A 13,547-nucleotide genomic window follows, 5' to 3' on the forward strand; every position below is an offset into this window, starting at 1 on the left:
TATAAGAGGAAATATCAGAGGGAAATTAGAGAGACTTTCAAAGCATGGAAAAATTCTTCTTCTATCTTGATTTTATGCAGGAGTTGAGATGGATATCATTTCGTATTCAATTAAGAGGTTTGCATTCTAGAACCAAAATGATTATTGTCATTAAGGTATATCAGGAAATGATTTTCATAAAATATACACACACATACCTCCCAATCATCAATAAATAGGATTAAGACAACTTTATCATTTTACTAAACTAATTATATTCAAATGCTTGATTCTTCTGTCATTTCTTTTTTTTTTTTTTTCTTCTGTCATTTCTTTCATGGCTAATGAGATACAGTTTCAGAGAAGTGAATAGGAATTATCATGACTAATTTTGTTTTCTGGCCTTAGTAGTATTTCCATGCCATCAATGTTGTTATCATCTCCACTCTTACACAGTGTATTCCCAAACAAAATCAGCATGTTGGTGTGTATAAAAAGAAAGTGCAGTTTTACTTTAAAGGTTATGATTCTGGAAAAAAAAAAGTAAATGAGAGTAATGAATACAGAAGGAGATAGAAATATATAAATATTGGTTCACGGAATCATATGAGTGGGGGAAAGAAGATATAGACAAAGCTTTATGGAAACCTAGAGAAGCATGAAGGGGTTTTTAGAAATAGGAGAGTGAAGGGTGCCTGAGTGGCCAAGCCAAATAAGTGGTGGTCTATTGATTTTGGCTCAGGTCATGATCTCAGGACCCTGGTATCAAGTCCCGAGTCTGACTCTGTGCTCAGCATGGAGTCTGCTTCTCTCCCTCTCCCTCTTCCCTTCCCTCTGCTCTCTGTCTCTTTCTCTCTCTCAAATAAATAAATAGATTTAAAAAAAAAAGAGGATAGTAAGCTTAGGGAAAAAATTGAAAGAAGCAAATTATTAAGTAAGGATTAAAAGAAGATTAAAGCATTAAAATAGTAATAATCTTAAAATTAAAGTATGTAAATTAGTCAGTATAGTAAATAAAAACTATAAGAAAATGTTTACCATAAAATTTCTCTCCATCTGCTTCTATGATTTACACTTACTATTTTATTCTTTGTCTAAAATAGAAGAGATGAACAATTTGTGATCAGCATGACCTAAAAGAGATGAAGAGGTATGTGGTAAATTTCAAACAGAGTGAGTCACAGACAAAAGTTTAGAAGACATGTATTTTCCCTATCATAAGAATATTCAAATATTTGGCTAACACATAATTATTATTTTTAAAATATTTAATTTATTCATGAGAGACACAGAGAGAGAGGCAGAGACATAGGCAGAGGGAGAAGCAGGCTCCATGCAGGGAGCCTGACATGGGACTCGATCCTGGGACCCCAGGATCAGGCCCTGGGCAGAAAGCGGTGCTAAACCACTGAGCCACCCGGGCTGCCCAAGCTAACACATAAATAAATACTAACTATAAATAAACATAGTTATTACAATACATGGCATATATGAAACAAGATAATCAGATTATTTTGGTTTGCACAGCTATCAAATTAGAGATCAGTTTGAAAGAGTGTTGTTTTCTAAGTTGTCCTCTGAAAAGTACAATTTCTACCAATGATTATAGGTCAGTTTATAGTGCTTTTAAAAAAATAGATTCCAAGGAAGATTTCTTTCCTCAGTATCTTCATATCAAATACATAAAATGATTAAAATTTAATAATGGGACCCAGATAAGACTATGTTTTCTGTTCTGAGAATATCAATATAATTATTTCCAATCTCAAAAACATACATTATTATTTCAAAGACATAGAAGTAAAAATAAACATACAAGTACAAATAAAATTTGTTACTAGTCATACCTAGAGGCATTTATAGGAGGATTCTAAGATAAAAAATAAAATCTGTTGTCAAAGTCATGTTGCTAATTGAGTGAATAAAAGAGAGGACTGCTGTTTCTCCTCATTTTTTTTACATTCACGTCATTGTGAAACGATGGGTCATACATTTTTATTCATTTACAAAAATTACTCCAATGGCAACAACTGTAGGAATGCTTATATCTAAAACATCTAAATCATGCTTTTACTATGTCAGGTTATTTCTTTGTCCACCTTCCACAGATGCACACACTAACCATTCCCCCAACATGCATTGTGCAAACATTAGCACGGTCATGTTACAAAACCATTAGAAGTTAGGCCTAGGTTAGAGCTTGTGAATACTAGTGAAGCTTTTAAAAGGTAATTTTTCAATACTAAATTTTCATTGTATTCTTTTTTCTTGATTTCCCTTAAATCAAAATTTAAAGGTTAAAAAATAAGATTAATACCATAATTGTAAAAATAGGAGAAAATGGGTTAAAATATATCTAATGAAAATATGGCCTTTAAATTTTAGACATACCAATTACTTTCATCGTTTTGAGTCCTAATTCAGTCTACCAAACACTTAAACAGCACACTTTTTTCTTGAAGTTGTTAAACAAATTTATTCAAAGTAGCTCTGTTTCAATTTTTAACTCTTTTATTATCATGCTAAACAGACAACACTAACATTGAATAAATCCCTCTACCCCACAATCTATGATCGTTTTTCTTATCTACTCACAGCAACTTTGTAAATGGTTTTAGGGCTTTTTTCCCCCAGATTTTTAGACTAGTATATTAAATTTCCCCATTACTACAATTTACTTTTTTTATGTATTGAATGCTTTTCTTAGTATTATTCACAGTGCTGTATAAAATTCATCAACACTTAATCCCATTGAATATTTATGCTTTCTGTGCCCTGAAGGAAAATATTTAAAGATTAGGAAGAGTTCCCAGAGGATATGAGATCCAAGAACACAATTCCCAAAGGGTCACAAATTTATGCATTATACGTGAGTTTTCCCCAGGCACTAAATACTTAAAAGAAGAAATTTATATATATATTTTTTTTTTCAAAACTACTTTTAATTATGTCTCCAAAGCTTTCAGTATAGATTTACTTAATCTGTGTTTGGCTTTCCACACAGATGTATTTTGATAACCCAAGTACAGAGAAATACAAGAAATTGGAAGTTGAAAAAGAAAAGATTATTTTAATTGGTAATAACAAGTAACAATATTAGTTGGAGAATTTATTAGCCTGTCATGGCCTGTCAATTGTACCTGAAATACCTGACATTTTATGTCCTATGTACTATTTTTTTTTCAATTCTGAATTCAGTCTTTCCTCCAAATAATCTTTACAAAATGGTCTAGTAGAACTTAAACTGATATTTCATGACACTCAAGCATTCTCCACTTCCTCTGTATTAATGGAATATTTATCTATGTAAGCTAACCTTCCTTGCAACTTGTTGTGACCATGTGACTAAATTATGAGCAAAGGATATAAGAGGAGATGTTGTGCAATTTCCAAGTATTATCCTTTGATAAAAGGGGTTTGCCCTCTTCTTCCTCGCTACCTTCTCTCGTTGTGATGATATCAGCACATGAATTCAGTGTTTTCCACAGTGGCTGCACCAGTTTGCATTCCCACCAAGAGTGTACAAGGTTTCCTTTGTCTCCACATCCTCACCAATATGTGTTCTTTCTTAGGTTTTTTACTTTAGTCAGGCAAAACACTTCCAAATATCTTCCTCACTTCTATTTTAAGTCATATACTGGAGCAGACAAATGTCACGTGGCTGATGGCTTGAACAAAAAGGACAGACTGGATTAAATATACTTAAGCAGTCCCTCCAAAAACAAGTTATTGAATCAGGAGGCCACAGTCTTACTAACCAGCTGAAAGCTGTGTTGGAGGCACTGCTAACCTGTAATATAAATGGTGCATGTTTAACTTGGCTGCCAACCTCCAAAATTGTAAATTCTTTCTAAAAGAATTCGGGCACTCTTGGGTTTCTACTTGTATGAGGCTGGTCATTGGTTTGCATCGTTTTGGAGAACACTGTCAGTGCATCTTGGGAGTGATCAAAGAGATCAGCAGGTTAATCAGAGAGGTCAACAGAGGTCACCAATACCTTGGTGAATTTGCAGCAGAAGCTGAGGTTTAGAAATGAGGGGTGGATTTTGGTGGGAGGACATTCTGAAACATTTCCACATATTTTGATAGTTTTTGTTCTGGACTCTCTATTCAAGAATGTTTTATAATAGATTTAGGAGATTGTTTCCCGTTAGCAGAATATTAAAGATACTGTCTTCTAGTAGGGCAAAATTAGGCAGATTTTTGTCTTTAAAAGACTGATAATTGCTAGCTTAGAGGATCCTCAGGCTTAGATGTAGGAGCCTTGTGTAAACCACAATATCCATTAGGGTCCTTCCCTGCAGAGAATTTAGGGGTAAAGGGAGCTGATGAGAACATGAAGCTCCCGCTTCCTGCTATATAATAAATAATAAAGTTTTCTGTCATTGACTCAGTAGGATATATCTGTCAGTATCTATGAAATGATGGCAGGTCAACCTGTGAGACTCAAGGTAAAAGTTCAGACCCTACTCAGGTTTTGATTAATACTATGGATTTGGTAGAGTATGAGAAAGACAAATATCACAGCACTTTAAACAATAGTGACTTTATTTTTATCTTGTTTAAATGTTAAGGCTGGTATGTTGAAACTCCTCCGTGAAGTCACTGTGTTTCTAAGTGGGTAGGACCTGCAATTGTGTCAGGAACCTGGGTGTGCTCTCTCTTGTTGAGTAGTCAGTGTATTCCTAGTATGGTTACCCATGCTCATGGCTCCAAATGGCTTGCCATCCCATGTGCTGATATCAAAATATGTGGAAATGTTTCAGAATGTCCTCCCACCAAAATCCACCCCTCATTTCTAAACCTCAGCTTCTGCTGCAAATTCACCAAGGTATTGGTGACCTCTGTTGACCTCTCTGATTAACCTGCTGATCTCTTTGATCACTCCCAAGATGCACTGACAGTGTTCTCCAAAACGATGCAAACCAATGACCAGCCTCATATAAGTAGAAACCCAAGAGTGCCCGAATTCTTTTAGAAAGAATTTACAATTTTGGAGGTTGGCAGCCAAATTAAACATGCACCATTTATATTACAGGTTAGCAGTGCCTCCAACACAGCTTTCAGCTGGTTAGTAAGACTGTGGCCTCCTGATTCAATAACTTGTTTTTGGAGGGACTGCTTAAGTATATTTAATCCAGTCTGTCCTTTTTGTTCAAGCCATCAGCCACGTGACATTTGTCTGCTCCAGTATATGACTTAAAATAGAAGTGAGGAGGATATTTGGAAGTGTTTTGCCTGACTAAAGTAAAAAACCTAAGAAAGAACACATATTGGTGAGGATGTGGAGACAAAGGAAACCTTGTACACTCTTGGTGGGAATGCAAACTGGTGCAGCCACTGTGGAAAACACAGGAGGTTCTTCAAAAAATTAAAAATAGAACTACCATATGATCCAGTAATTCCACTACTGGGTACTTACCCAAAGAATATGAAAACACTAATTTGAAAGGATATTTGAACCCCTATGTTTACTGCCCTATGTGACTTTTTACAATAGTCAAATTTTTGAAGCAACTATTGGCAGATGAATGGATAAAAATATATCTATCTATCTTCAATTATAATATTACATTTATATAAAATATAAAAATATAAATATAATGTAAAAAATATATAATATGCATATTATGTATATTAATATTATGTGATATGTATTAATGTGTAATATATGTAATATTTTATGTATATTATTATTATATGTATATAATAAGTAATATTGTATGTAATACATAATATTATACATATTATGTATATTATATATATATATACAATTGAATAATACTCAGACATAAAAAAGAATGAAATCTTGTCATTTGCAACAACATGGATGAATCTAAAGGATATAATACTAAGTGAAATAAGTCAGAGAAAGACAAATACCATAGGATTTCAATCATATGTGGAATTTAAGAAACAAAGAAAAAAAGACAAACCAAAAAGTAGATTCTTAACTATTGAGAACAAACAAATGGTTACTAGAGGGAAGGCAGGTGGAGTGATGGGTAAAATAGATGAAGGGGATTAATAACACACCTAATGTGATGATGACTGAGTAATGTATACAATTGTTGTTCACTATATTGTACATCTGAAGTGAATATTGAAATGTTAATTTTATTGGAATTAAAATGAATTTTAAAAAGAAGTATTTTGCCTGAGGGTGAAAGAAGGTGAGAGAAGTGACAAGGGAGTGCTAGAATGGTCCCCTATTGTCTCTGTTGCCTTCACAGAACCATCTGGTGGAGGATGGCTTACCTTACAGGCAAGTATTTTTAAGGCCTTTGCACTGGAGTATTTGTCTTCTGCAGGTAGGCTCTAGGAACAGTTCTTAATTTTCTTTTCTTTTTTTTTTTTGTTTTCTAAATTTAATTTTTATTGGTGTTCAATTTGCCAACATATAGAATGACACCCAGTGCTCATCCCATCAAGTGTCCACCTCAGTAAGGGAGACAGAACATGGGAGACTCCTAACTCTGGGAACAGTTCTTAAAAGATAACAACGTTTTGGGTGATATCATTAAATTTATTAGACTTGTACCCTTAGGTTCCTGTAGACTGTGACAGTTTCTTAGACATTTCTTATTTTGATAACCAAGACAGTTTTGAGAAGTACTTGTCAAGCAACTTCTAGAAACGCACTTTATTGGAATTTGTCTGTTCTGGATACCCTCAGGTGACAAACAAGGGAATATATGTTTATACCTAACCAGATCTATACACACAAATATGTGTTTGCATATGTTTCCTTCTGTATCTACGTTAAGCTACTCATGAATTCATACTAATATCTTCCACTTTAACCCAATATCACATGAATCATTCTACATTTGTCCTCTTGCTCATATGTATCACTCCAACAGTGAAACAATGGCTCCTACCATCTGCCAATGACTCAATTATTCCATTACAATAGAAATGTATTATAGGAAGCAACTTCATCAACCAGAATACGGGACTTTTGACTTGAGTCTTACTAATTCACTCATTTCTACACATAAGTTAGCATCTTTTCTTCCCCTTCTCCATTCAGTGAGGTTGTTTCATACATTCATAATACAATTAAATCTTTCTGCATTATATTTTAAGATCCTGGATCTATTTTTTTTTAATTTGCACACATTAGAGTTATTCTTTGTGTTGTAATGTTCTTTCTACTTGTTTTGGCAACTGTAGTGTGATATACCCATGACAACTGTAGTGTCATATGCAATCGCTTTCCTACTCTAATAAAAAACTGTGCTTCAACTGTTCAACTCTCCAGCTCCCAAGTCCTGGCAATCTCTAACATGTTTATTTTCCCTATAAATTTGCCTGTTCTAGAACAGCCCTATCTCCTAATAGCATCATCTTTGGAGGTTAGGATTTCAACATAAAATTTGGGGGTACATATTAAGAACATAGCAATAATTTATCAACTAAAATTGACAAAAGCTTGGGGGAATATATGTGAGAGTATATTCTAAGGCTGATATACCAGGGGAAAGTAAATATAATTCTACATAAGGCTGAATTTATTGATATATTTTCAATGATTGTGATTTTCTTTTCCTTTCTTCTTTCTTTCTTTCTTTCTTTCTCTTCTTTCTTTCTTTCTTTCTTTCTTTCTTTCTTTCTTTCTTTCTTTCTTCTTTCTTTCTTTCTTTTTCTTTCCTTCTTTCTTTCTTTCTTTCTTTCTTTCTTTCTTTCTTTCTTTCTTTCTTTCTTTCTTTCTTTCTTTCTTTTTTTGTTAAAAATTAGGCTGTTACTTTCAGAAAGCTAGTTTACCAGCACATCACAGGTCAGAGTGAGGCCTGAGTAGTGGTTGTGGATTTAATGGAGTTCAAACTTCTGATGATGGCTATAATTTTTTGTTCAATTAGATAGCAACTTGGATTTGTGAATGATTTATCCTGATTAAATTTGAAATATTAGAAAAATAAATCCAAAGATGTAAAATGACAAAACTTGGAACAGTTTTATAATATGCAATCCATTTATATATCCCTTAACTGTGTAACTGGTGAAGATCCAGAACAAAATCATTTGTACAAGGTATTGATTCACAAGGAGGTATGAACAGCATTGAAAGGATTCGTAATTGCTGGTCTGAAATGAAAGTGGGATATTTATAGTGTTTCTACTGCATGTGAAAAATCATCCTAAATATATTGTTAACACAGATATGCTCAGAGCCAAGTAGAAAACCATGGAGTTCACCCTCATTAACAAATAATACATCAAAGCATCTTTCCTTGGCAAAATTGCAGTATTTGGTACTACTACCAAATACTTTTAAAAATGATGTAGGAATGGTGATCCATCCCACATAGCCATTTAATTAAAATATTTACCTGCCCTACCCCAGATGAATCTTAAAGCATGACAGTAGATTCATATACTGAATTAGTTGGTAACACCAATTGCAAATGTGTTTTAAATTATGTTCCATTTGTTAGTTTAAATCCAAAACAGTCTTGGGACTAAATACTGAGTTATTGAATTTTGAACCTATTTTTATGGACTAATAGAACATAACAGGTAGATTGCATCACCTTGATATAGTAAAGTAGACAAGATAGCAGACCTTCATCCTGGCTTTAGGGCCATCTCTGGCTTCTTGATGTAATTTAGACCATTGACAAGCAAACCACAAACTTCAGGACAAGCCCACAGGCTGTTTTTGTACAGCCTTCTCTCTAGGGATGGTTTTTACATTCAAAGGGTCAGAAGAGGAAGTAGGGAGGATAGGGCAATGGAGGAAGCATTTAATGGTATATTTTCAAAAAATGTATCAGAGAATCAGAATTTCTCAGACAAAGTATTTTTTAAATACACATCTTTAAATACACATTAAATATACATTACAAGTAGACATATTCCAAATTTCTCTTTTCTATGATAACAAATACCTATCAATAATAGTATGCTTTCATCAAGACGTTTCCCCACCATTCCATCCCAAAATGCATGGAATTTTAATAGTATATAAAAAGTAACAGGTTTTCAAAAAGAAATGTATTAAGCTGAAGAAATTAAAAAATTGTTTGCTTGAAATTATTGCCATGGTTATTGTTACTGAAGATTATATAAGTTCATTGAGTATGAAAACGCTCATCCACCCATTTGGAAAACTTGGAAATATTTTAATCTCTATTAAAATATTCCAAATAAAGACTTTCTGTCCACTTTGAAACTATTTATATAGAAATAAAAGTTTAGGCAGCAGATTTACATTAGAGAAGACAGAAATGTAGTAATTTAATATCAAAAAAATTCAAATAGGACAGAAGAAAAATTATTGTCATTTTCATTTCTTCTGATGTGAGTGGCATGCATTGTGAAGTGTCCATTTTGAGCTATGAAGGCCCTAGCAAGTATAAAGATCAAATAGGCTTAGAATAAGACTTTCACATAATTTATCACAAAATTAAGCTGATATTTGCAAATATAATAATATGTGTTTTAACAACTTGAATCTAATAGTTGTACCATTAACATTAAAATTAATTTATATTACAGTTATAATATAAAATATATTGATTCTTTTGCCTAATTTCCTTGCTTAATTTCTATTTTTCTATTAATATGTTTAAATATTCTGTACTATAGTAAATATATAATTTATGAGCAAATATACATATACTATGAAATTCAAGTGTTTTGTTTTGAGTTTTGTTTTTTTACTGGTAGAGTGTGCTATAAAGAATAATAATAACAAGGTAAAGAAATTTAGAAACTGTTTGAAATGATTGCCATGATCCCTATTTACAGAAACAAAAAGTCCATATTATTTAAAGACATAGTGATTAGTGATTCAATTTCCCTCATAGTTATAGGTCTATTCCTATTTTTTTTTTTTTGCCTTGAGTCAGTGACAGTTTGTGTGTTCCTAGAAATATGTGCTTTTCAGCTAAGTTTTAAAAATGTAGGTGGTGCATTAACTCTATATAGAATATGTGTAAAATTGAATCTCTGAATTCCACAACAGTGGAAAGGAACATGGAAAAATTAAAGTCTAACGTTGTCTTCCTCTGAGAGAATTTTAAGAGGAAATAGATAAAACACCAAATAAAGACACAAATGATTTTGGCTCAAATAAAGGGCAGATAGGGGAGAGAATTAGGCTTTGGAGATTAGTCAGGCCACATGAAAATTATGTCAGGAAAAATAGTCAATATTATTTTGGATACAAGCATTGAAGCACCCCACCTTTCTTGCTGTCTTTTACTCATGATCTCAGTGATATCACTAAAATGGTTCACTTCACTGAGAAAATCTCCATCTTTTTGGTCATGTGCATAAAAGCATCTTTCACTTGTTTGTTTCTCAGTGTATAAATGAAGGGATTCAACATGGGGGCAACAGAGGTACTGAGCAGGGCTATCCCTTTATTTAAAGATACTCTATCCTTTGCAGAGGGTTTCACATACATGAAGATGCAGCTGCCATATGAAATGGATACAACCACCATGTGAGAAGAACATGTAGAAAAGGCTTTCTTCCTTTGTTGAGAGGAAGGTATCTTCAGAATAGTCCTGATGATGTTTGCATAGGAGAGGATCACTAATACCAGTGTAACCAGGAGGGTCAAAATGGCTGAGAGAAGCGCCATTAATTCTATTACATCTGTATCTGTGCAAGAGAGCTGTAATATAGGAGAAAAATCACAGAAGAAATGATCTATAGTGTTGGCGGCACAGAAATCTAGCTGGAGACCCACAAGGAGTGGTGGAACGACTACTATAAAACCAGCTAACCATGAAGCAAAGACCAACAAGTTGCAGACTCTGTCATTCATGATGGTGGTGTAATGCAGGGGTTTGCAAATGGCAACATAGCGGTCATAAGACATGGCAGCCAGAAGAAAAAATTCAATTGCACCCAAGACAATAGTAAAAAACAGCTGTGTCGCACAACTGTTGTAAGAAATGGTCCTATCACCCGTTGCCATGCTGACAAGAAATTTGGGGATGCAGACAGTTGTGAATGAGACCTCTAAAAATGAGAAACTTCGGAGGAAGAAATACATGGGTGTTTTTAGATGAGAATCCAGTAGGGTGAGGATGATTATGGTTAGATTCATAGTGACACTCAACATGTATGTGAAAAACAGGAGAAGGAAAATGACCACTTGCAATTGTGGATTATCAGTCAGTCCAAGAAGAATAAAAGTTGTTACTGTGGTGTGGTTTCTCATGGCTGACTTCTACCAAAATAATAATAAAATAAAGATTAAGAAAAAAATGAGAAGTGAAGGGGTAAGTCTGTGGGAGATGCTTATTAGCTTGAGATCATCCATATATTTGTTGCTCCTGACACCCAACCTCCTTCAGTATTCTGCTGGTCAACAGTAACAGCCTTTAAAGTTTCACTCGTGTAATTTTTACTCAAGATTTCACTAACTTAATGCAAGCCTCTGAGTTTCTTTTCTCAAGTGTCATAAATTCAGGTATTCCAAACCAATAATATGTGGCATTGAGAAAGTCATATAAAAATAGAAACAAAGAAATAGAAAAATTGTCATAATATTTTGACTTACATCTTCAATAGTTGCAACTTTTTCCAGTCAGGTTAGTTTACATTAAATTATCTTACACCATCAAGTGACTCATTCTTCTTGTTAAATGCATCTCCTTTCTGTTGATTGCTCCTTAAGGTAGTATTCTGCAAGTCAGATTTCAGCTGAGGACTCTTGGCCTTTTAAAAAACATGAACTTGACCTAAACATCTGACGCCCATACAAGTAGGGATTCGGTGCTTTCACCAAAATTCTGAAAACTCTTCAAGATTGAAATCCTCATGACCACCTGTAGGTCTGCTGTTCCCTTTTTCCTGAAGACTTGTGTTTACTTTTGTCTCACTCACGTGTTATTCTCTTTTCACTGCTATGGACCCAAGCAGATAGGAAGTATATCCTCATGCATGATGACTATATTATATAGCATGCTTTATTTAGTTTTTGCAGGAAAGTTATAGAAAACAAGGCATTAAAAAAATATTACCTACTCATACCTGGTAATTTGTTTCCGTGTCATTGTTCTGCTCTGTTGCCATGGTGGCCTCTTCTCTCTTAGTCATGTCCTCCCTCTTTTCTCTTATTCTCTTGTGTTTTGCTTAACCTCTTAAAATTCAGAATTATGTTAAGCTTTTCATTTTTTTCTTATTTTCCATCTTTTTCCATACCATGCCTACATCCTCATGTGTATCAGTTTAAAAGTCTATCACCAATTTTTTCTAAAGTGTGATGATATCACGACCATATTTTCCTTAAGAAGAATATCATGTCATATCTTACATTGCATTTTAAACATTACATTTCATATAGTCCAGTTCAGCTGTTAAAAATATACAGATATCTCCAGTGGTTATAAGTAATTACAATACAACTAAGATTTCCCCTCTCTTTCTCCCTTTATTTCATTCTTTACTTACCTATTTTCCTTTCTTTCCCCCAGACCCTTCAGTGTATTATCTTTTTCTGAAAATGTCTACATTCTGGCCATTAAAGCAAGATTTATACTCAGTAATCAGGTTTTTGAAATCCAAATTTGGTCTATTTTCTTTTTTCAAGGTTGGTCTATTTTTTAAGGTCAAAAGCATAGGGAAGTGTCAATCAGCAAGGATGGATTTTATAGGGTGCCAAATTATAAAGTTAGAAGTGAGAATTCATACATGAATACTCCCAGGCTAAATTTAAATTACAAAATTGCAAACAAAACCAAAACAAAACAAAACAAAAAAACCATCCAAACAAAACAAACCAAACCAAAACAAAAAACTATTGTAAACTGACATCATTATTTTGCTTGAATTCCAAATAAAATACTTGGTTAATGTTGATAAAATAGTCATTGTTTCTGACATTTTTATAATCGCAGGGACTTCTGTAATTACTTTTGCAATTTATAGGTAAGACAGAAATGATTCCTTTGGGATATGAAAACTGGATATTTCATGAAATGTTTAAATTCTATTGAATTCAATAAGGAAATTTCTCAAGTTTAGGACTAATTAATTTTTCCTAATATGTCATATTTTATATTCCAGTGTCATATTTTATAATATTCACATTTACCCTGTATATTAAAGGCATATATAATTATAATTATCTCAGGAAAACAGCATATTCTTTTAATAAAATACATTTCTGAGATTCTGTTGAATGCTGTGAAGGATATCTATTCAAAGCTTGATTCCTACAAAATGAAGTTTCAGAGATTTCTTTATAAGATAACTCAATTGAGTAAAAAAGATAGTTCTAACTTCATGTCATATATCTCAATGGCTTACAAAGGAATCAACATTTTTGTCCAGCTTCATGCAATTAGGTTAGTATGACTAAAATAAAAATTTTCCCAAACCTTGTTATTTGTCCTCAGTAGCAATTTCATTCCCAACTGTCTTCTTTTGATTCGAGTCATAAAACAGAGGCAGTTTCTGAATGCTGCATATTTTTTATATATTTTATATATATATATTTTTTATATATTCCTTTAATCTACTTTTATCTTGCATTCTCATCCAAAATACATTAACCCCAGCATCTTACACTCAAGATGTGTTAACTTAAAGATTTTATCAGGACT

At 33.2% G+C, this 13,547-nt stretch overlaps 1 protein-coding gene across 1 annotated transcript; it reads right to left on the reverse strand.

Moving 5' to 3' along the window:
* Positions 1-10,219: 10,219 nt before the first annotated feature.
* LOC144297531 (olfactory receptor 6C74) lies at positions 10,220-11,158 on the reverse strand. The gene has a single exon (XM_077871810.1). The coding sequence runs from the start codon at positions 11,156-11,158 to the stop codon at positions 10,220-10,222; it is 939 nt and encodes a 312-aa protein (XP_077727936.1).
* Positions 11,159-13,547: the final 2,389 nt, after the last annotated feature.

Source organism: Canis aureus, chromosome 25, assembly GCF_053574225.1.
Source record: "Canis aureus isolate CA01 chromosome 25, VMU_Caureus_v.1.0, whole genome shotgun sequence".
Taxonomy (NCBI): Eukaryota; Metazoa; Chordata; class Mammalia; order Carnivora; family Canidae; genus Canis; species Canis aureus.